Source organism: Notamacropus eugenii, chromosome 2 (genome assembly GCF_028372415.1).
Source record: "Notamacropus eugenii isolate mMacEug1 chromosome 2, mMacEug1.pri_v2, whole genome shotgun sequence".
NCBI classification, from domain to species: Eukaryota; Metazoa; Chordata; class Mammalia; order Diprotodontia; family Macropodidae; genus Notamacropus; species Notamacropus eugenii.
The window spans coordinates 434280830-434306843 of NC_092873.1; the positions used below are offsets into that span (position 1 = coordinate 434280830).

The 26014-nt window shown below is 45.4% G+C and overlaps 1 protein-coding gene across 1 annotated transcript; it reads left to right on the forward strand.

The window, feature by feature from the left end:
• The first annotated feature begins 3786 nt into the window (after positions 1-3786).
• NUAK2 (NUAK family kinase 2) lies at positions 3787-25168 on the forward strand. The gene is made up of 7 exons (XM_072648055.1): positions 3787-4201; positions 14214-14334; positions 17523-17674; positions 18858-18923; positions 21294-21413; positions 21964-22096; positions 23150-25168. Exons 1-7 carry the CDS (start codon positions 3968-3970, stop codon positions 24211-24213), a joined length of 1890 nt encoding a protein of 629 aa, XP_072504156.1. The 5' UTR covers positions 3787-3967; the 3' UTR covers positions 24214-25168.
• The last annotated feature ends 846 nt before the right edge of the window (positions 25169-26014 follow it).

A 26014-nucleotide genomic window follows, 5' to 3' on the forward strand; every position in this document is an offset into this window, starting at 1 on the left:
CAGGAAAAGACCAGCAGTTCTAGGTAGGTCAGAGCAAAACTGGGATTGGAACCCCTGGTCCTCTTTGGCTACTGTGCCTTCCTCAGTATCATATTGCCTTCCTAAACCATCTTGATGGTTTGCTAAACTCAGGGATCATAGGAACATAGATTTAGAGCTAGAGGGGACCTTAGTGGCCATGAGGGGCATACTCATAAAATACTTAATCTCAAAAACAAATGAATAACTGTATGCATGACACTTCTGAGTTTAATCTGAATTATTACTATTTTTAATCACTTTCTTAAATCTAGATGATCAACAAAACAATAAATCAAGCCCAGATTAGTACCTTCTGCAAATTTCTGAGGTATAAATGCTGAAATTGAAAATTTAACCAGAGGCAGCTAGGTGTAGGACAGATTAGAGCCCCAGCCCTTGAATCAGGAGGACCTGAGTTCAAATTTGGCCTCAGATGCTTAGTAACTGTGTGATCTTGGGCAAGTCACTTAACCCCAAATGAAAGAGAGAGAGAGAGAGAGAGACAGAGAGAGAATTTGACCATTGACTGTCAAGCTCCTGGCTCTCCAAGTGACTCCAGCACATTCCTGGAGGTCATCAATTTCAACCTGCATTTTACAGATGAGGAGACTGAGGCTGAAGGATGTTAAGTGACTAGCCCAGAGTCACAGAGCTAGTAAGTAGTTGAGGCAGAATTTGATCACAGGTCTTGCTGATGCCAAGTCTATGGCTCTATATACTGGTTCACCTACCTGGTCCACGTTCCCACTGGTAAAATGGTTGAAGGCTTTATCCTGTCTCTCAGTGGAGGGGGCAGAGGGAGTCTGAGACTGAATTGCCTCCCAGGCCTGCTCTGGGGCAGGCTGTCTTCTCTTCCCTCTATCGTAAGAGCAACAAGAGCATCTGACTACAAAATGGTACCTGAGGTACCAGGATCCCCTCATTTCTGCTCATGGTGGCTCCTTCAAAAGCCATGGAGCTGACAAGGCTAACCCTGGCCCTGGTTTCTACAACCAATAACCATATCAATGACTCTGTGGTTTAAAAAATGTTTTCCTCCCTACAAACCAGAGAGGGAAGTAATGTAGGTGTTAACACCTCAATTGAGCAAGGGGAACTGAAATAAGTGACTTGTCTAAGGTCAGACAGCTTTTCTAATTCCTGAATCCTGGGTTATTTCCATTTCTGTAGGAGACATTTCTACTTCTGTAAAAGGAGCTTGGGAACAGGAAAGAAGACTGATACTCACGGGAATCAGGGGAGGACCCCTTTAGGAACCTGGTCTTCCTATAACCCTTACCCTGAAAGCACACCCCCACCCCCACCCCCCACTAACCTGTTCATAGGCCCTCATGGTTCCTGGAAATGTCAGCTGGAGATGTCATCTTGGGCTTCCACCAGCAGCTGCTGGAATCCATCTAGAGGACTGTGGTTGTCTGGGGAAAGGGGGTGAGGGGGATCCCTGTGAGGAAATAGACTAGAGATCGATGCCTCCCATCCCAATCTCTGCCCTGCCCCCACCAGATGCAAGGTTAGCAGGAATGGGAGATATCTGTGGAGTTCTTTTTTGTCTACTGGATGAAATGATTGAGTCTGTATAGAAACAAACCTTTGCATCAGGTGTGGGCTAAACTCGATAACAACATAAATTGTGCGACCTAGCTTCATCCCTTCAGACTCAGAAAATAGAAAGGACAACAGAGACTGGACATAGAAGAACTTTTCTCTCTCTTCCCTGAGCCTTCATTTTGCTTTCCTATTTATCCTATTATTCACTCTCTTTTCCTCCTTCCCTACGTCTCTCTCCCATTCTCTCTCTGACTCTCTGTCTCCTCTCCTCTCTCTCTCTCTCTCTCTGACTCTCTGTCTCCTCTCTCTCTCTCTCTCTCTGACTCTCTGTCTTCTCTCTCTCTCTCTCTCTCTCTCTCTGTCTCTCTGTCTTCTCTCTCTCTCTCTCTCTCTCTGTCTGTCTCCCTCTCTTCCCTCACTCCTAGAGACACCTGAATAGAGAACTTGGCCCAGTGGAAGAAGTACTCACTAGGCTGGGAGTCTAGAAAACTGAGTTCTAGTCTTTCTACTGCCAGAAATGACATGTGACCATCTCAGCTTGATCTAAGTGAGAACTCTAACAATTACAGTTATCTGAAAATGGAATGGGCTACCTCTTTTCACAATCTATAATGAATCCTCGAGACTTTTGAGTTTTTCAAGTGGAGGCCAATCAATTGATGCCTCATTTAAGGATGTTATAGACAAGATTTATGCTTTGGGTATGGATTGGATCAGATAATCTCTGTCATTTCTTCTGTTTTTCTATGAAAGTCACTTCACCTTTGGGGGGCCTTAGTTTCCTAATCTGTAAAAATTAAGTGCCTGGATTAGATTATCTTTGAGGTCTTTTCTGCCTTTGCTATTCTACCAATTTAAAAGAGCTGTTGTGAGGGTTGTGCTTTACAAACTATACAGAGCTATAGAAATGCAAACTACATACAGTGACGTAGTTATTTCCAGGGGAAAGGGTGAGTCCCAAAGTCATCCTACTTCAGAAAGCATTTCCCACAGTCAGTTTTTTTCTCTGATGTTTCTTGAATTGTTAAGAATCCTCAACAGAACTAAATGTCTGCTTCAATTAGAGGGTACTAATGATGTGAGGGTTTTGATCAATACATCAATTAACAAGTCTCTGTGCTTGAGTACATGCTACATACTATGTGCAAACCTCTGGACGTACAAATAATAGTGATGGGGACTAGGTTATGATTACATTAATAATAAGGAACTTCTAGATAAGAAAAACTCCTCACTAATGCAGGTAAGCATTTCAAGGGCTGCAAATGAGAGTGGCTTTACCAACATTTAACATTTATTAAGCACTTACTATGTGCCAGAGGCTAACAATACAAAGGTGAAACAGCAGTACCATTCAGGAGTTCACCATATACTAGGGTTAAACACGAGAAATATGACAGATACACAGATAAGCATAGCACAAGATAAAGGTGATCGGAGCAAATGAAAGGGGCACACCACGGTGCTTTTTGAAAATTTGTGTCTTTTAGCCGGAGGGAATCAAGGCAGACTTCAAGAAGGAGGCAGAGACTATAGTCCTAAGGATTTAAAATAAGGGTTCATCTGGGATCTGAGAATTTGTGTGCATTTTAAAATATGTCTTTCTAATCCTACGTACTTTATTGTGTGCACCCAAAAGAATTGTTCAGAGAAAGAGTGGGAGCAACCGGCTTCATCAGAATGCCAAAGCGGTCCATGACAAAAAAGGTTAATGACCTCTGGTTTAAAAGATTGATATCCCGTCCTCTCGCCTACGTCCTCCCATACAAAGTCCTAGAGCAGCTGAAGCAGAGCTGCTGACATCATGACATCATCCTACATCGCTAGGGAAAATCTTACAATGAGATCCCAAATAGAGAGAGTTGAACCCTGTCCGAGCGCCACAAACGGAGCGGTTTAACTCTATGGCTGGGAAATTCCGCAGCCCTCGAGAACCAGCAACCCTCAGCTCATTCTTATGACTTCCCCCCAAAGAATCCCTTCCACTCTCTGTCAGAGTCCTTCGTCCCCCTCCTCCCTTTCTCCATCCCTGGTTACTGAAGGCCAAGAGGGCAGGACCTTCATTGACACCTTTTGCAGACACGCTGAAAGGGGAGGAGGGAGTCTGGGGCGAAGACTGGGATGAGCCAATCGTAACGTCCCGAGTCACGTGCGGCCTGGTATCTGACCAATGGGCGGTTGAAGGCGGGGCCAGACTGCAGGGGGCTTGTAACTTTTATTGGAACTTGGAACATTGAGTCTCCGTCAGTTTCCTCGATTTGTAAGTTTCGTTCTCGGCCTCTAGGCAGCTTACACATGTGCCCCGGGCCCCTGCGCAGCTGAGCTTTCCTGGTGGCGGCTGCTGCTGCTTTTTCTCCTTGGTTCTGAGCTGCGTCTCCTGCTTCTCCTTCCTCTCTCCATGGAGGCTTTCACTTTCCCCAAACGTTCCAGCCTGGCTTCCTCTCCTTCCGTGGGGCTTGCCTTGCCTCTGGCAGACGGTCTCATCAAGTCTCCCAAGCCCCTGATGAAGAAGCAGGCGGTAAAGCGGCATCATCACAAGCACAATTTGCGGCACCGCTATGAGTTCCTGGAGACCCTGGGCAAAGGGACCTACGGAAAGGTGCAGAAAGCAAGAGAGCGATCGGGAAGACTGGTGAGTCCCGAGTACTTGGCTTTGGCCGGGAGGGGGGAGTCTATGCAGCTTTCGAAGAGCCTGAATGATGGGAAAGGGAACCGAGGGAGCGAGGGAGCCTGGCCCCAATTTAGATACCCAGAGCTTTCAGTGAAAGGGTGAGCGAGACCTCCTCATCCGTGTACTTCCTCTTGGAAAAAAAAATCCAACCATCTGGTAGTTCAGATTCGATAAGCAAGGAGAAAGGGGGATGAGAAGTGAATTCTTGAAGTACCTACATAGGTACCTATGAATATTTTCTCTCAAGGATGGTAGAGAGGAATGATGTGTTTTATTAGGGAACATCTCTGATCCCTGAGATCCACCTGTCAGCCCCTCAGCAGAGGCGGGTTGCTGGCTGCCTCTGGGGAAAAGTATGCTATTATCCCATTGTCTCTTGGTTTTTCTCTTTTCGGTTTCCATCCGGGCTCAATTTAAAGACAAACCTGCCCCCACCCCCTTTTGCGTGGAGAAAGAAAAGCAGAGATTGCAAAGGACCTTTGGGGACTGTGGATGATGAGCCAGAGGACTTCTGGGGATTGGGTTAAGCAGGAGTCTGCTTTGTGTAAACTGGTTTCTAGAAGCATTGAGAGTAGGGCTTCAGTATGCCCCTCTAAGGCTTGGGGAGAGAGGAGATCATCATAGCTCAAACTAGGTCCCTGGGATCTGAAAAAGAAGCCAGTGGTTATTTAGAGTGGGAAGTACAAAACCCCCTAAAGAAGGCATTCTATTAGGAGAAGGTTGTGGGGATTTTTTATGTTGGTTTTTTTTTTTGTTTGTTTCTTTTTTTAATGTCCTTAAAGGTCAAGGTTTACTATATTGGATCTGACCCCAGTCTCCACCCTTTACTTGGTGTTTGCTGCTTTTGTTTTTAGTTGCTGATTTGAAATGCAAAAAGTCATTCATTGGTGAAGGAGATGGCTGGGGATGGGTGGAGTTGGGGAATGGATTATGAACCAATCAATAGAATTGTGTGTGTTTTCACTTCTAATGCCTGGCACTGTCCCCAGATTCTGGCTGCCAGCTTGGAGCTGTTGGGCAATACTGTACTTAACTTTTCCCTGTTTCTGAAGTAGGAGAGCCAGGTGAGGAGGATCCGGGTTTTGAGATTGCCTGGTCTAAGCCTTTAGTCTGCTCTTGTTGGATTGAAATGAGTTTCTCATGCCCCTGCCTCCTTTCCCTCTCCTTGACCCCCAAAGAGAGGTGTATCCTCAAGGTATCAAGGACCTCAGAAGGGAGAACTAAGCAGCAACAGAATTTGGAAGTTAATGAGCAGTGCTGGGTACCAGGCCTTCTGTTCTAGAGAATTTAGGATAGCTGCCTCCCAATGATCACCACCAGATGTTTTTCTAGGGGATTGATACCAAAACTTCATACCCAAAGCTATATTCCCACCTTGAAAATAAGCTATCTAGCTATGGATAGACTCTCAATTCACAAGGCATCGACTCAGTCCCTGGGGAGAAAAGGGCACTTTCTTCAACTCTGGCGCCAACCACTTCAATCAGTCAGCAAGAATTTATATTTGGTAGTGTTTACTATATGCAGCTAGGTGGTGAAGTAGCTAGAACTTTGGGCCTAGTGTCAAAAAGATTTACTTCCTGAGTTCAAATCTGGCCTTAGACACTTGCCAGCAGTGTGACCCTCGGCAGATCTTTTAACTGTTTTCCTCAGTTTCCTCATCTGTAAAATAAGCTGGAGAAGGAAATGGCAAGCCACTCCATTTCTACAAATAGTATTTTATTTTTTCCAATTACATAGAAAGACAATTTTCGACATTCTCTGATATCTTTACCAATGGAACCCCAGATGGAGTCACCAGAGTCAGACACAACAAAACAATTTTATATGCCAGGCTTTGTGTATCTCCTCCATGAAGTCTTCCTTAATTTCCCTCCCCTATTCCCTGTTGAAATGACTGATACTATTGTGCCTGGGACTCTTAGCACCCCTTACATTTCTGAAATCAGTTATTTTCGTGTCTACATGTCTTTACCTTCCGTTAGCATCAAGGATTTAAAGCTGAAAGGAGCCTTAGACCATCTAATTCAACTTCCTCATTTTGCAGATGAAGAAACTGAGGCCCAGAAAAGTGAACTAATTTGTTCAAAGTTACCCAGATAGTGATGGCAGAGACGTTAGACTTCTTCAGAGTGAGATCTGTATCATTTCTATCTTTGTACCCAGTGCCTTGAACACAACAGATATTTAATAAATAATTTTTTTAAACCTGGCATTTGTTGAAATTCAATTCCCAGGTATTTATGCTACCTTCCAAGAAAGGCTGTCCTGAGGGGTCCCTGTCTCCACCGCCCTAGGGTTGGGTTGGTAATATAAGGATCAGTGACTTTGCTCTTACCCCCAACCAGCTTGAGAAGGCATCATCAGAAGCCAGATGAAAGGAGGGACATTACTAATGGATACTCCAGAAAGGCATCAAAGGGAAAGCAAATATTTGCACTGGATCCTTCAGCCTCCTGAGAATACTCCTGGTATCTAGATGACATTTCCTCCTGTTCTTCCCCAGGAGGAAGCTCTAGGACCTGTGCCCCCAGCCTAGAGACACTTGCCTCCTCCTAGACCTGCTGTGTTAACCCTCTTCTCTCACCCTCATACACATGGCCTGAGTTCCCTGTATAGAATACTACTGACTTCAGATCCCATATGACTAGGAAGTTAGTGGATGGGCTGGAAATTGTGTCAAGGAGTCAGTTGGTACCTTCTTTATTCCCTGCATTACCCAGTGGCCTTCTCACTTCATCCCCTGTGTCCTGGTATCATGTGTTTTTGATGGAATAGTTCCCTGAATTCCACCCTAGGCCTAATCCCAGGGCATAGTCCAGCTATAAAACCCTAGACTAGAGCCTACTCTGTGACCTTAACCCCAGGCCTGTCTGGATCATCAGATGAGTGATCTGTGTCAGGTGAACTACTGTCCATGTATGGCTTTTTCTACTCAGTCTGGTCCCTTGACCCCAGTGCTGGATGGCCTGGGGCCTCATCCCTCCTGTCTAGAGTTGTTGATGCAATTACTAGGACCCAGTCCTTTCCCAGAGTGCCCTTCTCCTTCATATGTTCCCCTCTGTATTGCAGCTGCCCTGGATTCCTCAGTGATTCTGAGCTTTTGAGTTAGGGTTAGGGTGCTTCAAAGAAAGGTACCTAGGGGCCAACCCTCTTAAGTAGCGGCTCTGGAGTCCAATGACTTGGATTCCATTCTCCCCTCTGATACTTCTTCTTAGTGTGACCTAGGGCAAGTCACTTAACCCCTTCCTCCTCCCCACCCCAGGTCGCAGTTTCCTCATTTGTAACATGAGGGAGTTGGTATGGATAGAGGTCACTCTAGGTTTTGATCTGTGATCCTTTGGTGAAAGGTACTCTTGTTTCTCATAGTCCACTTTCTAGGAGCGTGGATAAAGCAAGCTCCTCATCCTGGACTTAGCTGTCCTGTCACACTGTCCCCAGAGGTCAGTAAGCAGTGATGCATAGGCCCTCTCTTATCACCTTCCTGAAGGGACTCCTTTCTCCTATGGAGCAGACACCTTGGAGGAGGAAAGGGAGAGAGAGGGTTGCAGGCAGCTCCTGTCCTTGGGCCTTGGCCAAGCCACACACAGGGCTGGGCTATGAAGCTTCTTGCCCGGGCAGCTTGGCAAGAAGGGTGGAGCAGCTTGGGGGTGGGGAACCTGCCATGGGGGCAGAGAAGGCCAGCCAATTGAGAAAGTTGGTCTTCCTTTGGAGCCAGTTTCCAGCAGCAGACTCAGTGTGCCTGCATTCATGCCTAGCCTCTCTGTCCTTCTCTGGCTTCTTATCTAAATGGGTCATCTCCTACCATCTCCTTGCCCTGCCTCCCTGTTCCAGTTGTAGGTGACACTACTACTACAGGTACCATGGCCTACTACTACACGACCCCCACCCCCAGTCAGGTCTAGTTTGCTGCCCTCGCCCCAGAACCCAGCAGCTCCAGTTCCCTTAGGACTCCTTCCTTGTGCCTTCACACCTGAAGTCCTGGCCTTTCCGGAACCCTTTAGAAAGATGATGCTGTTCACACCCAGGGTCCAGGGATCCACCTTGGCAGAATAACAGAAGGCCCGAGGCCCAAGACTGGATGCTGAACATTCCCTACCTTTTGAGCCTTGGGGCATCTTTCAAGAGCAAAAACCAGGAGCAGGGGGAATAGGCTGGCTAGGAAGCTAGGACTGAAGAATGCAGATCTGGAAAAGGGAACTTGGATCGGGGAGCCAAACTCTTTATTCTCCTTAGGAGGAAACTGAGGCTTGGGCATGATGTCGCTGTAGTAGATCTTGGATTAAAATATTTTCTCTGGGACTAGACTACTCTGACTAATTCTCTTCCACAGTACTGTCAATACCCCATCTCCTTTGTTTGTTCTAGTTTAGATCAGCCTGCCTTCCTAACCATGAACCAAAACATTTTACAGGGGGACAGCATTCCGGCATGCCCACCCTATTATATTCCCTGTTACAGCAGGCATTTAAGAAATGCTTGTTGGTTGATTGATGGAGATACACTGAGGCCTATGAAGTAGTTTAGATTAATTAGTAGGAATATTACTGGTCAGATGAAATCACAATGCTATAATGAGGGAAGACAATGGATAGAAAATGGAACCTAGAGGCAGAAGGACCCAAATTCAACTGTAGCCTCAGACACTCGTTGTGAGTTACCTGTTTTTGCCCCAGTTTCCTTATCTGCAAAATGGAGATAATAGCACCTACTTCCCAGGGTTGTTATGAGAATAAAATGAGTTAATATTTGTAAAATGCTTTGAACACTTTAAAGTGATCTATAATGCTAGCCATTATTAATGGAAGCATGCTTGGTTAATAGAGATAACGTCCTAATCTTAGGGAACATCTGATATGACAGTTGCCTAGAGCTGCTGCTTTTTGAGAAAGTCTAGAACCAAATTTGAGAGTTTGGAAGAATCTTAGAAGTCATTTAGTCACTTCCTTGTGTGGAAGCATAAATACTTTCCACATCCCTGACATATCTAACCTTTCGTGTATAGCTCCAGTGATGAGGGACTCCTTACTAATGAGAAGGATTTTTTCTCCCCATATCTGACAGCTTTTTAAGCAGTTCACGTATTGAGTTGAACTAGGTCTCCCTGTAATTTCCACCCTGTGGAGATGAGCCCTTTCAGTTTTACAGGTAGGAAACTGAGCCCTGAGAAATCATGAGGTTTGGGTTTTGTTTTTTTTTTAGAAGGTACAGAAAATTTAGAAACCACAGAGTCTAACCTCTTAGTTTATTGTTTTAGGTAACCAGTCCAGAGAGGTGATACAATTATTATATTTCATTTAATCTTTACAACAACCCTGGGAGGTAGGCGCCATGATTATCCCCATTTTAAAAGGGTCTAAGGCTGGATTTGAACATGGGTCCAACTGATTCCAGGCTCAGTGCCCTGTGCATTGTGGCACCACCTAGCTGCCCTTAGGTTGCTCGTTCCAGAGCCAGAATTTTCCAGGTCTCCTGGTTTCAATCTGCTGAGGCACCTTCTCTTTCCCACCAGACGCTGCCTTTGAATTGATGTTCATGCTTCTCTTGTTATGGTTGGTTTGTTCCCTCTGGATAAGCTCATGGGGTTGGAGGGTAGAATGGTCATCCTATCCTTTTTGTCTGTTGTGAAGAGTCAATCTCTTGTCCTGCCCCTAATGCATGGTTGTCCTAAACCCTCATGGGGTTAGGACAAAGGTCCCTAGGAGAACCTTAGAGGTGGGATTATTGGGATGTCCACCAAGGACCCACTGATCCGATCCCCTCTCACTCTGACCAACAGTGAAACAGAGAGGCCAGAGTAAAAGTTGGTGTCTCCCAAGGCCTGCTGGGACACCAGTACTCTCATCTTGTCACCTGTTTGGGGACCAGCAAGATCCTTGATGACACAATCTGTTTCTGGGCTGGAAAACAAGGTGGGGAAGTCCCTCCCACCCCTTGGGGACCTCAGCCAAGCTGTCCTTTGGGACAGAAAGCTAAAGAAAAAGAAGGGAACTTGGTAGCGCTGAAAGAACACTTAGATCTTAGAATCAAGAGACTAGACTCCGTATCCCAGTTCTGAGAGTTACTAGCCTAACCATGTTAATCTGGGCAAGTCATTTAATTCTATCCCTCAAGTTTCCTGATCTGAAAAAATGAGGATAATAATCGTCATTCTAAGCTGGGTTGTTAGGAGAATTAAATGAAGCTTAGAAAAGTGAGCCCCCAAGTTGTTTTTTTTAAGTTTTATTTGTGCTTTTTTCTTCATATCAAACTTTACTATGTGACAAAGGAAAAGAATTAAGCAAAAAACATTTGACATTGTATGCAGCCTTCAGTTCTAGAAGTTCCTCATCTGTTTTCTGGGACTGTCATTACTTTAAAAAAAAATTTTTTTTATTGGTATCTTTGCTTTTTTTTAATCACCCAAGTTTTCTTCATATCTCTCCCCCTCCCAGAGAGCTATCCTATATTAAAAAAATATTTTAAAGACACCCCCCCGCACAAAAAAGAGAAGGGGAAAAGGAAGAAAATAGCAAAGCTGATTAATTCATTGAACCATTATTAATTTTTCATTTATCCAGAATTTGACTTTGTTTTAGAGCTCTTTTCATTTGCCCCATTGTAGTTGTTCCCTCGGTTGAGTTCATACAGCTCTTCCCACATTTTTCTTAATATCGCATATTCTTTTCTGTTCAGTAATAATATTGAATTACATTCCAGGACCATGGTTTTTTTCAGCCATTCCCCAAATGATGGACAATCACTTTGTTTCCAGTCCTTTGTTACCACTGGGAGTGCTGCTATGAGTATTTGGTCTATATTGGCCTTTCCATTTTCCCCTTGACCTCCTTGCAGTAAATGGTTGGCTAGTCTTTCTGATCCATCATTCCTTTCCTGTTACTAGGGGTAGGAGTGCTTACCAGGAGAGTATTCCTTTGTTAATTGGCATTCCTACTTGCTGGCAACCTAATTTATTTTATGGTAATAATAATAACAACAATTCACATTTTATAGAGTCCTTTGGTGTTCATAAGAAAGCCTTTCTCCTAACAGCCTTGAGGCAGAGAGTATAAATATTCTCATCGTCATTTTACAAAGAAGGAAACTGAGGCTTACACAGAAAGAATGAACTGCTCACAATCACCCGGTTCAGTCCAGTTCAGCAAAAATTGTCTGTCTACTTTGAACATAGCAAATGCTTAATAATGTTTGAAAGTATACCCATGGAAAGAAAAGAGTCCTTGCTAGCAAGGAAGGACATTCTCTTCTCTATACACACAGATAGGATTCACACCCAGGTCTGCTGACTTTCGAGGCCTGATCCAACTTGTTTTAGGGATCCAAGCTTATTGGCCTGTGTTAGTTTATATGACTAATATGTACATATTTTATATCTATACTTGGCACTCTAATAAGTGCTCAATTATTGCTGGGTGTTTGATCTATATTCATGAGAGTATTTTATTTTACAGCTTTTTTATTATATGACAATAATTCTTTATCTATAGCTCCTTTCTTTGAAGAACTCAAAGTGCTTTTTATATCTTGGGTCTATTGAAACTGCTCTCCTGAAATAGGGAGGGGAGGGCCCAGAATAAGATTGCTCAGTGAAAGTCAAGGCCCAGAGAATTTCAGTGACTTCCCCAAACACAGGGAGTGAATTGGCATTAGCAAATAATAAGAAACCAGCTCTCCTTAGTTCCCACCCAGGGAATTTTCTATTCTATATGTTACATACCAAAGAAATACTGGGGTGGGGGGACAAGGCAAAAACAGAAAATGCTGTCCCATCTCATCCTCGAGCTGCTTGTCATGTTTCCTGTGGCCTCATTCATCCTGAATATTTGGGAAGGAGGCCTCTGGGGTGACTGACCTCCATCTCCCTTTCCCGCCTTGCCCATTGTCCCAGATAGTCTGCTCCTAACGGGACTTTCCCCTCTGCCCATTCACTGAGGCTAGGTTGGGCCCCTCCTCCCAGGGCTTCAGAGAGAGGGATGGGGGCGGAGGCCAGGCCATCCCCCTGGCCTGTTGCTGGGGTGACCAGGCTCTTGGCTTTGTGAGCCAGCTCCTCTTACGGGATTATGGCTGTTCCGCATTCTTGTCCGATGGGGGAACTTGGTCCCAGCAGAGTTGGCTGTCCCTCTGAGCTGGGGAAGGCATTGTCTGCCTTTGGGACCCATTTGAAAGGGTGGATTAGAGGCCCCTCCTCTCCTGGGATGCTTTCTTTTTCTCTGTCCCCCTTTGGCTGATGGGGGTTGGGGGGAAAATATTCAAAGCCCCTCTAGAGAGAAGCCTTCTGGAGTATTAAATTAGAAGCGATTCCCCATTGCCTGTGTTCAGGTTTCCAAAACCTTGTCGGTCAGGCTGGGTGCAGGAAAACTTATGTTTGCTGTTCCAAGAGGATATTGGGAGCAAGCAATTGATTTTCACGTCTCCCCCCCCCCCCCCCAGTGTAACCAGTCCTAGTGGCCAACTTTTCCATGATAATCCCAGGTTTCTGACTTTGTTCCTTGCACGCCGATGGGTCTTTCTCCCCTACCTCCCCCCAGTCTTGCTGCTCCATTGTCATTTCTAAGGTAGCAGCTGCCTCTCTGAGCTCCCCGAGTTTGAGAACTCCTGCAGAGAAAGTATGTCCTTGAGGGCTCCTGTCGATTTGATCGGGATTTGGGTTTCTTCCATTTCTCCTTCTGCCCCTCAGAACCAGAGAACTCAGCCTCTGTGGTGCTTCCCTGTCATCATAGCTGAAGAGACCTAGGTCCAGAAAAGTGAAGCCCACTCAAGCCCCTACCCCAGGAGAAGGGCAGAGGGGATCTTCGCCCTTCTGAAGAGTTTTGACTCTTGCAGTCATGGGCTTCCACCAAGAGTTGCCTTGCCTTGTTAATGTCCTACATCTGCTAACAAGAAGTGTGCTTACATGTGCCAGGTACAGGGCTTAAGGGCTTTACAAATATTATTAATCATGACAGTAGCCTTGTGAAGTAGATATTATTAGCCCCATTTGACAGAGAAGGAAACTGAGACAAACTTAAGTTCAGTGTCTTTCCCAGAGTTCACATCTGCCAGAGGCCAGATTTAAAACTCCCAGCTTCCTGACTTCAGGCCCAGGGCTATATCCACTGTACCATCTGCCTGCTTCAACAAAGGCAAAGCCTGTGCCCCTCGGGCAGGAGGTCCTTCAACATGCTTTTTTGGTATTTTGATAACTGTTTCAGTAGAATTGGTCTCCTTTATGAACTTACATATTTGATTTCATACATTTTAAAAGCATGATTCTGAAAAGGGGTCCATAGATTTCACCCAGCTGCCAAAGGGGATCCATGAATACAAAAAAAGGTCAAGGGTCCCTGAAGTTCTTCAGGGTTCCTTCGGGCGTTGAGGACTGGACCACACCCAGCTGGCCTCTGGGAGGTGAGGATGTAAAATCACCTGGGCAGGTGAGAGTCTCTGTCAGCAGCACTTCTGATGACTTAACAGCCTTCCCTGGCCAGAAGGTCTTTATCCTACCTCATTGCTAACCAGCAAGCTGCAGGTTAAGCCTCTTTCCCCCCTTATTCTGATCTCGGAAGACAGAGTTAGCATTTAGAGGAGGAAGGGTTTTTTAGAAGTCATCTAATACACCCCATCTCATAGGATCATAGATTTTGAACTGGAAGAGACCCCCTCCCTCATTTTGCAGATGAGGAAACTGAGGCATAGAGCAATTAAGGGATTTATCCAGCTATTACCTATCTGAGTCAAGATTTGAACTCAGATCCTCCTGACTTCCAAGTCCTAATGCCCTGTCCCTACCCAAAGCTTCCTCTGCAATCTCAGAGATGAAATGAACACCCAAGGTCCTACAGGCAACAAAATAGTGGATCCAGGATTTCAGTGAACCAGAGATCATTCAGTCTTGTAGTACCACATTGTTTCAGTGACATTATATCTACAAGGAAAGAGACTTCCAGGAAAATGAATATGATCAACCTAGTGACCTTCCTCCTTCTTCTCCCAGGTGGCCATTAAGTCCATCCGGAAAGATAAAATCAAAGATGAGCAGGACCTGCTGCACATCCGCAGGGAGATTGAGATCATGTCATCGCTCAACCACCCACACATCATCACCATCCATGAAGGTAGGGAAGACGAAGGGGGGTGTCCAGGGGCCCACCGGAGGAGCAGAGAAAGGGGAGGGCATCACCTGAGCTTCCTTAGCCCCAAGAGACTTCCCAGTGCCCAGGGGTAATTAAATGAAAGGTTATTCAACTCACCCCAACTAGGGGAAGGGGATAGGGAAAGGGAATAACCTTTTCTGGAATAACCTACTATGTGCCAGGCCCTGTGCTAAGTGCTTTACAAATAGCATCTCATTGAAACAACCCTGGGAAGTAGGTACTATTTTATTATGATTCCCATTTTACAGTTGATGAAACTGAGGCAAGCAGCCATTAAGTGACTTGCTCGTAGTCACACAGCAAGTAATTCCGAGGGAGAATTCAAAGATCTGCCTGATTCCAAGTTCAAAGTGCTCTATGTTGCTTCTATCATGATATGATACGATATAACGTAATGATTCACATTTATAGGGGGTTTTAAAGTTTAAATAAATTCAGACACTCATCAATTCACAAATTGCAGTTCATATTTAGGTAACATTTTACAGCTACAAAATACTTTCCAAGCATTATCTATTTTGACCTTTACAACAGCTCTGTGAGAGCTTGGGTGGGTGGCGTAAGCTAGGGTGACCCAGAAATTGGAATACACTTTATTATTGCCATTTTATAGATGAGAAGACTTAAGTCTCAGAGACTTGTCAAGGTCACTTGGCAATTAAACAATAGACCTGGGGTTCAGACCTTCCAAGGCCAATGTTAATGCTACCTTCCCGTGCCTGCACACCAGTCTCATTCGTACACGATCATGAATTCAAAGACTACCCTGGTTACCCCCACCCCTCTCCCCAAAGATGTTCGTACATGCACAGACACACACTCATAGAGCTGAAGTGTCTTATTTCCCCTGGACCTGCAGCCTGAGTCACTCCTGCCCGAGGGCTGGCTCACCACCTGCTTTGCTGTATTCTTTCTCTGCATCCTGGCTTCCTTTCCCTGTGACGTCAGTCATTTCAGCCACCTTCTGTTCTGTGTTCCAAATAATTGGGGGAGGTGGGGAGAGGGCAGACACCCACATGCACCTGTCTGCATTGTGGTCTTAATACTACTTAGAAAGGGGAGGAAAGAAGGGAGCTGAGACCCGAAGACTTCTCTTTATCCTCATTTAATGACAGGGAGCAGCCAGGGAAGCATCCCAAACCACTCCCTCTCAGACGGTTTCTGATTCCCTGAGAAGGCTTAGGAGGCAAAAGCAGCTAGCCCAGGCCTGGCCCTTCCACCCCAGCCAATAATGCAGGAAGCCTGGGCAAATGGCAGAAAAGGCGGATTGTATCTCAATTTATTTCCCCAAGGGAGAGTGGGAAGGTAATAGTATAGTGGCTAAGTCAGGTTTGGTGATTGGACAGTGTGTGTGTGTGTGTACATGTATGTGAATTTTCTTTCATACTCATATCTGGAGTGTTTCCATGATTTGAGCCTCAAAGTATATGGCTTTGCTTTCAGGAAGAACTAACCCATGTAGGGATTTTCTCATGCCTACTCACACAAGATCCATTCATACATGATCATCAATTCAAAAACCATCCTCTTTAGCACCCCCTCTCCCCAGTTACTTCGTACCTACAGGTATTGGGGCAAAGGCTATTAAAGGTCAGGCCCCCTTCCTGATCCCATTGTGGGACTTTGGGGTAGGGAGAGGGTAGTAGAATGATCGTGCTCCTTCTCTTGGACGTGCCCTGACTAGCTCTTGAGGGTAGGGCCTCTCTCCTTTGAATTTCTGTGACAGGTAACATTCTCTTCTCTCTTGTAAGCAGAGAGATGCCAAAGTCTGGGATAGGACAGCTTCCCCAGGAGATTGAGCCATTGGCCGCAGTATCCAAAGACTTGAGCCTAAGCAGCTACTTGATCTTTCCCTTCCCCACCTTCTGGCCCTAAAAAAAATACAAATAGTATAGTTTTTACCATGAGTCCCTGGGCACATGCTTCATTGTGTTCTGACCCCGGGCATGATACCTGGGTTCTAGTCTTCTGATTTTGAGAGCCACGTCCACTCAACTTCTTTCTTTGGATCTAGACAGGTTGGGAGAAGTTAGACAGTCGTGGATCTTTGGAACTGGCTAAGCAAGCTAAACTTATAGGAACCAATTAACACTCATGTAAGAAGCAGGGCTCATACACACATGGACCCATCCTGCCAGCTAAGGGGCTTGTGACCAGCTTAGTAAATGTCTTTGCTCTAGATTTTCAGGAATGACAGGTAGGTAGTTCCTTGGGGCTAAGGCATGGCCTCCCATACTCACACCCTCGAACCCTTTTCAAGAAGTGCAGTGTCAGAGGCACTGGGAAAGGTCCTCAAGAGGTCTTTCCCTGCCTTCTGAAACAGCAGAGAGAGCCTCTGAGGAGTTTCTATTGTAGGTGAGAACCAGAACCTTCACAGTCCTGTTTTATGTCTCTCCACATTTATACATTACTACATATTAAGGCAAGGATCATGTCTTATATAAACTTTACTTATATCACCTGGCTCAGAAATCTGTGGGCCAGAGGTGGGGAAACTGTGGCCTTGAGGCCACATGTGTCCCTCTAGGTCCTCAAGTGAAGCCCTTTTGGCTTCACAGAACACATCCTTAGGTCCTCAAGTTGCACTTGAGAACCTAGAGAGCCATATGTGACCTTGAGGCCAAAGGTTCCCCACCCCTGCTCTAGGCCCTTAATAAACATTGGTTGAATTTAATTGAAAAGATACTCCACCTACCCACCCACCCCCCACTAAAATTGGCAGACTGGTAGCCTTGAGTTTCGCAGCTTTGGATTAGACTTGGCCAACTATTGCTAGGAGATTTGGGGTCCATTACCCCCATGCCTTACATCTTCCCATGGTTTTGTGGTATCTGGGTGATACTGTGAGAAGAGTGCTGGATTTGGAGTGAGGGAGGCCTGAGTTCATTTTCCTTATCTATAAATTAAGGGGTTTGGACTCTAAATCTATAAACCCATTATAAGTCCCCACAGGATCAGTTCTTCCTGAAAGCAAGAAGTCCCATCCTGCTTATATTTTGGCAGGAGGGTCTGAGCCCCACCCTGCACACAATGCCTTATAACGCTAGTTTCCTGGGCACCTGCCACTCTTCTTCCAGCCCCATACCCTGCCTACTGTGGCCCCAAGTAGGATACCCCCTAAATCTGACCATTCTTCTGCTCTCTACTAGTGTTTGAAAACAGCAACAAGATTGTCATCGTCATGGAGTATGCCAGCCGAGGAGACTTGTATGACTACATTAGTGAACGGCAGCGTCTTAGTGAGCAAGAAGCCCGGCATTTCTTCCGACAGATTGTCTCAGCTGTGTACTACTGTCATAAAGTAAGACACCTTCTCCCTAACCTACACCTGCCCTCCCTTCCTTCCCCTCCATCCCTATCTATCCTCTCCTCCCCAAGAATTCATATATTCACCCTCCACATTCCTAGAAAGAGGTTGGAAAGTTTCTCTGTGGTACCAGTCAGAGGAAATTGATGTGCCTAGGGTCACAGGAAGGCAGGAGTAAAGAAGACTCCCATTCCAGAATCCTTTGCCTTCAAGGAGGCATATCAAAGGATAGAAAGTGTTAGTACTGGAAGGGACCTTAGGAAAAAGCATCTCCATGTACATTGTAGAATGGAAGGAAAGGATTATACATGAAACCATGAATCTGTTATATAGCATTTGCTTTTCTTCTTAAGTACATAGTAAATTTCACATGTAACTTTCAAAACTGTCCTCTTTATGGGTGATTCATCTACTTACTTATTTGTAGAAGGTAGAACTTTATTCCTAGCCACACCCACCTTACCTCCCCACCCACTAAAAGAAAAAAAGGTCCTCATAACAAATGTATATTTGTTATAAGCAAAGCAAATTCCTTAACCTGTCCATATCCCAAAATGAATGTCTCATTTCACATTTTGAGTCCACTACGCACCTTGAGATGGGTGGTATGCTTTAATATTGGTCCTCTGGAACTGTAGTTGGTCATTCCATTCATCAGAGTCCTTAGGTCTTCCACAGTTTTTCTGCATGATATTTTGTCATTGTATAAATTGTTCTGGCTCTGTTTACTTGATGCTGCATCCGTCTTAATATAAATCTTTTCCGTTTTCTCTGAAACCATCCCTCTCATTTCTTATAACACAACAATGTTCCATTACATTAAATACCTTAAATTTGTTCAGCCATTTCCCATATTGATGGGCACCCCTTTAGTTTTTAGTTTTCTACTATAAAAATAACCACTGTAAAAATATTTTTGTGCGTATCATCCTCTTTTTTCAGAAGTGACCAGAGAGATAAATTGATTTGCCTAGCTAGTAAGTGGCAGACTTAGGTTTTTTGACTCCAAAAGCAGAACTCTTTATATTATACCACATTCCAGTGTTTAACCTGTGACTCACTTCATTTTAAGGGTTTCCCAGCTTTTCCATTCCATCAGCTGCTCCCCATACTTACTTCCTCCCCTGGTCAGTGTGCCATCCTGCTTGACCAATTCTTATCTTTTCTCCCTTTTTAGAATGGAATTGTCCACCGGGATCTCAAGCTAGAGAATATTCTCCTGGATGCTAATGACAACATTAAGGTGAGTCCCTGTTTTCATGTCTGAGGTTTCTCTGCCCTAAGCCTGCCAAGTCCTTAGGCAGGTAACTAGGGGTCACTGAGCTAAGCTTTCCACATGCTCACAGATATCAAGGCTGTCCGGCCTTTGCTCACAGCCTGAGGACTTTATCCTTGCTGTCTGATGTATATTATGAGGGCCTATATTCTGTATCACTTCCCAGAAATCATCCAGGGCAACTTGATTGCCCATAGTTTCTCACTGTCTTGCTTCTGTTAACTGGATTCTCAAGCAATGATAAGCGGCTCAGTTGAAGTTAGAAGGAATTTTTTGCCAAGTAAAATCCTATTGTATCTCTGTTGACTTAGAATAGAAGTCAAGGAAAATAAGAGTAACATAGTATAATGGAAAGAAAGCCAATTCAAGAGTCTAAGTAACTAAGGTTCGAATGTCTTCTCTGACATTTACTCTCTGTATGACTGGGCAGATTAACTCCCATAGACTTCAGTATCGTCATTTGTAAAATGACGGGATTGATCACTGGAGAATGCTTGAGAACCCTTCCAATTCTAGACCTATGATCTTATGATCTTAGAATACAGGCCTTTTATCTCAGATTTAGCTAAGTATCCTTAAAAAAATTTTTTTTGTTAAAAGTTTTTTAATTAGCAAGCGTTTACTTTTCCTCTCTCCCAAATTCAAAGGCAGAACTGAAAAGAAAAGGAAAACAAAATACATTCCACATTGGCCATAGCAATAAATGTATGTTTCACTTTGCATCTTAAGTCCATGACCTCTGTGTTAGGAGGTGGGTTTAGTTAAGTGTCTTTGAGCTCTGGCCTTTTAGCCAGGATGCTGCAAGAAGGCTTCAGTACAGGGAATGAGTGTCCTTGGTGCCATCAAAGAAAAAGAGGTTTGACCCAACCCCAAATATGAAATGTGCTTCCCTTGGGTAGCTCCAGGTCCTTGCCCTTGGATGCTCTTTGCCTTTGGATTCCCAGAGCAGGTGGGGCTTTCCTTACAGCTTGCCAGAGACAGTTGGTACCAGTAAAATAGTTTTCTGGAATAGGCTTGAACTTTCCCATCTGCACTTAACGACCTGGGTACCTTGATAAAGGACCAATTAAGCCATAAACCTTCCAGTCAGAGTTTCATAAACAATCTCTAACTGAAACTAACCTGGGGGTGACTTGAATGGGACCTCTACCAGAGATGGAGGTGCCAACTGGGGATGATCATGAAGGTGGTCTCAAGTTTACCAGCCTAGTCTAAACTTGCCCTTGGGGTCCCTAGATCCCAGATAGTACTGAATGGCAAGATGGTTAGTGGTTAGAATGCCAGATTTAGTCAGAAAGACCTGGGTTCCAATCTCATCTCTGATACTTACCAAATGGGAGATCTAAAGCAAGTCATGACTTTTTGAACCTCAGTTTCCTAATTTGCAAAATGAGAGATAGGGATTGCTATGAGGACCAGAAGAAATAATGAAAACAGCTCTATATACATGTGAGTTCTTCCTACTACTTTTCCTGGGGGTCCTGTCCTTTTAGAGGCCCCCACCTCAGGTCCAAAGGTTCAGGTTGTTTGTAGACCAAATGCCTCCTGCCTACAACTCTTTAACTGGACACAAACCATCCCACCACACCCCTCTGTAGCTCAGACAGTATAGAGAGAAATGAGTTATTTACTGGAAAGACAGTGTATATTTGTAGGGCTAATCAGTAACCAAGGACTCTCTTAAGGTCAAGGCCTTTGGATAAATGTAAACAGTATACTTCTTCCTCCCTTCTATGCTTTTCCACCACCTCCACTCTCCTAGATCCTCCTTTTAGTCATCAGACATATCTTGTTGTGTGCTAAGAAAGATAGAGGGCCAGGGAATAGGAGTCCCCTTCCCTCCCTCAGTAACACCAACATTTGCAACATCTGGAGAATGGTACAAATCCCAGACACCATTCTTCTTATCCTATCCCCACCCCCTAATACATGTATTGTGGGGCTCAGATACTTAAGGATCATTGAGGGCTATAAAAGTCACCAAATGCTTCATAAAGCAGAGGAGGCATCATAAGATGATAAATTTAGAGCTTAAAAAAAAAAGGACCTTAGAGACCAGCTGGTCTTCACTTTACAGAGGAGGAAGGGACCTTAACATGCTCCTTCCCCAACAACCCCTTGGTGAGAATGTTCTTGGCTGATATTGGCTCTTAGATGTGCTCTTGAGATTATGGGGCCAGAATCCCAAGGGCCTTGGGATTGGATGCCTTGTGTTGAATGTTCCCAGTGTAGAGTGGATGGGAAGGGTGAGCAGGGCCTGCTGGAGCGGGATGGGATAGACAAGCTTCCTTCAGCTTGAGCCTCCATGTAACCACTGCCCTGTTGTCTGACCCCTAGATTGCAGACTTTGGCCTCTCCAACCTCTATCACCAAGACAAGCTCCTGCAGACCTTCTGTGGGAGTCCCCTTTATGCTTCACCAGAGATTGTCAATGGGAAGCCCTACATGGGCCCAGAGGTGAGTAGCTCCAGCTCCCCAATCCCCTGGTCTCCCTTGGGACTCCTTTGCCTTCTTGGAGGCCTTTGTCTAGTTTGGTGACACCCAGAGAAAAACAGCAGTCCTTAGCTTGGTCCGGAAGTACAGGTGACATTCATGGTGGGGTGTTAGAAGTGGGGCTAGATACTGAGCTGGAGTAAGAGTGAGAACTCCTCCTCAGATCTCCTGCTGTGTGACTTTATGCAGGCAACATTTTCCATAGCTATAAAATGAGGAGGTTAGATTATGTTTGTGGTCTTTAATTTTCCATTCTTCAGATGATATATTGGACAAGTGGGAATGGCTCATGCCATGCCAAAACTGACCACTCCTTAGAACCAGAAAGGACTATCTGGTGTATAACCTCAGTCCCACCATGGCAAGGGAAGGAAGGGTGCCAACACTGGCCATCAAAATCCAATATACCCAAGGACATTTCTTTTCCTTGAATCCATGGTGGGGGTGGGGAGACTGGTAGGCCTGCCCAGGAAGTGAGTGTTCCCTGTTGCCAATGCCCCTCTCTCTGTGGCAGGTGGACAGCTGGTCTCTGGGTGTTCTCCTCTACATCCTGGTACATGGCATGATGCCTTTTGATGGACAAGACTATAAGAGCCTTGTGAAACAGATCAGCAATGGTGAATACCGGGAGCCCACCAAGCCTTCTGGTGAGTAGCATGGGATGTACTGATTTCCTGGATTTTCTCTCTGACTCCCTTAGCAAAATAGAGAGAAGGAAAAAAGAGTTACTCACAATGATTGGAAATCCAACGAGGTTTCAAATATCATTTTATCTCATCCTACAAATTTATCCCCCAAAATGGGAATATCTCCAAGGAAAACAGATTTTGGGTCATTCTCCTTCCTTGTTTTCCTGTAATTGGCAGAATTCCTTCCAATAGCTTGCTTTGATTCTTCTTATTCATTTTTTTAAAATTTAGGCCTGCTTCAGTTGGGGGGAGGGAGAGTCAAAAGAATTATGGCTTTCTTCTTCTTCAGGAATCTCTTATTATCTCATAGTGTGTCTGTGTGCTCCTTTCTCCTCTGTGGAGAAAAGGAATGTGTCAGACGGTCAACAACAGGACCTAATGACCGCCTCTTTGTGCAAAGTGGGCACTAAGGAGTTGGAGGGGGGGGAACATCATAGATGACAGTCATCCTGAGCACAAGGAGGACAAACCAACAGTGACCAGGGCTAGGGCTAAAGTAACAGTACATTCTACAGCCACCTCCATGCTGAAGAGTCCTGGAGAAGAGGGGGAGGTGGTTCGAAGGGGACTCGACCTGGTGGGAAAGGAGTGGAGTAAAGAATAGCACGGACAGAAAATGAACAAGTTCACTCAGTCAGTTGATGAGCATTTGTTAGGTGCATACTGTCTGCTAGGCTGTGTGGTAAAACTCTGGGGATGATCTCTTCTCGCAAGGAGCTCACATTCTAATTGGGGAGATAATAAATAATTAGGAGCAAGGATAGTATTTTTTTTTGGTAGGCAATCAGGATTAAGTGACTTGCCCAGGGTTACATAGCTAGCTAAGTGTCTGAGGCCAGATTTGAACTCGAGGGCTGGTGCTCTGTCTGTTGCTCCATCTAGTTGCTCCAAGAAGGGATAATATTAATTTGAGTGGGGTGACGGGAGGTAGAGGAGAAGCCTTCAAGGGAAGTCAGGTACTTTTTCTTGGGATGCTCTCTTAATTCCATTGCTTTCTTTTCTGCTTTCCAGATGCTTGTGGACTTATCCGATGGCTATTAATGGTGAACCCCACCCGCAGGGCCACGCTGGAGGATGTGGCCAGCCATTGGTGGGTCAACTGGGGCTATGCTATGCCAATTGGGGAGCAGGAGGCTCTACAAGAAAGTGGGGCTCCAGGAGGAGACTCCCCCCGGGCCACGGTGGCTGAATGGCTCCGCCGTTCCTCTCGACCCCTCCTGGAAAATGGTGCCAAGGTGTGCAGTTTCTTTAAGCAACATACAACAAGTGGAGCTGGGCTGGAGCGCCAGCACTCACTTAAGAAGTCCCGGAAGGAGAACGATATGGCTCAGTCTCTTCAGGGGAGTGTAGGTGCAGAGGCCTCCCCTGGCCCAGGCAAAGGCATTCTCATGCTGCCCAAGGGTATCCTCAAGAAGAAGGGGGCATCTCCTGCAGAGGGACAAAGGGAGAACTCTGGGGAGCCTATACCGGAGCCCACCATGGACCCCATCAGTCCAAGGCACACTGCCCTGGCATTACCCAAGAAAGGTATTCTTAAGAAACCTCGACAGAGGGAATCAGGGTATTACTCTTCCCCCGAACCAAGTGATTCAGGGGACCTTTTGGATGCAGGTGACGTGTTTGTGAACAGCTACCCTAGTGTCAGAGAACCTTCTCGGCCCCCACAGCTCCCCCTCCATCGCAAAGGCATCCTCAAGCATAATGGCAAGTTCTCAGGGGCCTCTCAGGAACTCGCAGTCTTTGGTTCGCTGGATGAGCTGGCCCCAGCCCTCTCCTCCACTCGGACCACTCGCCCCTCAGGAGCTGTGAGTGAGGACAGCATCTTGTCCACTGAGTCCTTTGACCAGCTCGACCTACCAGAACGCTTACCCAATCCTAAGCGGACCCTACGTGGCTGTGTATCTGTGGATGACCTGATGAACCTAGAGGAGCCAGCACCCCAGGGCTCTGGCTCAAGGAGGCTCCAGCGATGGAGGCAGGATCCCCTTGCTGACAGCTGCTTCTCCCTGACAGACTGCCAGGAGGTAACTGAGGTGTACCGGCAGGCATTGGCTGTTGGTATGAAGCTCAGCTGAGGGTGGTAAAGCAACAACTGTGCCCCATCCCTTGTGTCTATGAAGGAAGGCTCAAACATTTTGCCATACCTCCATCTCAGAAGAGACTGCCTTGCAGACTGAGTTTACCATCATGGAGGCTATACTCCCTGAAGAGGGAAAGGGAAGAAAGTAAGTGAGGTGAGAGTTAGAGATCTCCCCTTTAAACCATATGTCTTAGTCACCCCCAATTGAAAGGGGGTGGAAAGACAAGTGGCCAAAGATGTCTCAATGGACAATCTACAAGTGGCCAACTCCTGATACGCCAAGTGAGGACTGACTGTATAACTGGATCCATCTCCACCAGGAGACTCTGTTCCTCCAGTATGAGGAGAGGTGTTGAGTAGGCTTGGCAGACATCCAAAGGCAAGTCTTCAGAAGAAATGAATTCTTTCTCAAGCCTGAACTCCAAAATTGACATAAGGCACCCATTGTTGTGCCTTTGTGACTTCTACAGTGTCATGGTATTGGGGTCTCTGGTACCTTTCTGGGCACAGGGGAGGGTCCACCCAGTAGTAGTTCAAGAGGAGAACTACACATCTCTTCCGCCTTTCCCCTGCTGTCTAAGCGTGAGCCCTGACCCTGTATCAGGCTTTTCCCTTTGAACCATTGAGGCAAGCTGCTATAAATCCACAGGACTTGAAAAGGGCCCTTTGCTGCTGCACAAATGAAATAGTCATCTCAGTGGGGGCCCAGGTTCCTGGATCTTTGAACCTCAAATGAGGAAGGCCACTGGCCCTCCTCATTCTTTCCCCAGTTCCCCACCCCAGACAATGTCTGGCCTCTTCTCTAATGGGTGGGTGGATGGATCACTGTCCTGGGGTCTTTTTGTCTTGAAAAGAGAAGTTTTCTATTTATTTGTATTTCCTTAGTTATGTATTATTTTTTAAAAAATGAATCTTACTCTTTTCAATAATATGGATGAATCTTCCAGAAATGGTGTTTTGGAGTGTTTTTTATGTTGCCTGTAGTCACAAGGAGCAAAATAAAACAGAAATATACACAGAAAAATAACAATAATCAAATTTCAGGGAAGTGAAAGCGCATAAGGAAACACATTGTGTGACCCAGCCCCTCAGCTTACTGATCTATTTTAAATCAAGTCTTCCTGTTACTGTGATAAACCCTGTCAACATTTTTCAGACCCACAAGCATTCAGCTCCCTGGCTTCCCTACCTCAGATGAGGATGACTCTTTGTCCCCAGCACATCCACTTGGCTGACTTTGGGACTGGCCCAACTTGCTCATGATCCTGGTTCCTAGGGGGCTTTGGGAAGGCCGCTACACTCCTGTCTTCTCTAGCAGACACCACAACCCTTTCCCTACTTGAGTCATCTGATTGCTTAAATCAGTTGAGTCAAGGGTTACACTGGCAGGAAGGCACTTACCTAGGAGTAGTTAATTTTATCTGTTTTATTGGACAAAGATTTAAGAACAGCATTACCCCTTCTTGGGCCTCAGAGTTTCTGAAATCGAGATACATAGCAGGGATGCTTTCAGGGCAATCAGAATGTTAGTATAGGTAGAACCATGTATATAATAAGCACCGTGAATTAATCACAGCATAGAGGAATCAACTCTGACCACAATGGCCAATGTTACTTCTTAATTAACCAATCACAGTAGGAGGAAGGAACACAAATACATCTGTACTGTGCAAGCAAACACAGGCATACAAAATAGGTCAAGGCAAGCATTAAGTCATATAGAGTTAGGTAACTAGTCTACCACATGGTTTGCTAAGACCTTCCTGGCCCATTTTAATGATGTCCTCTAAACTGAC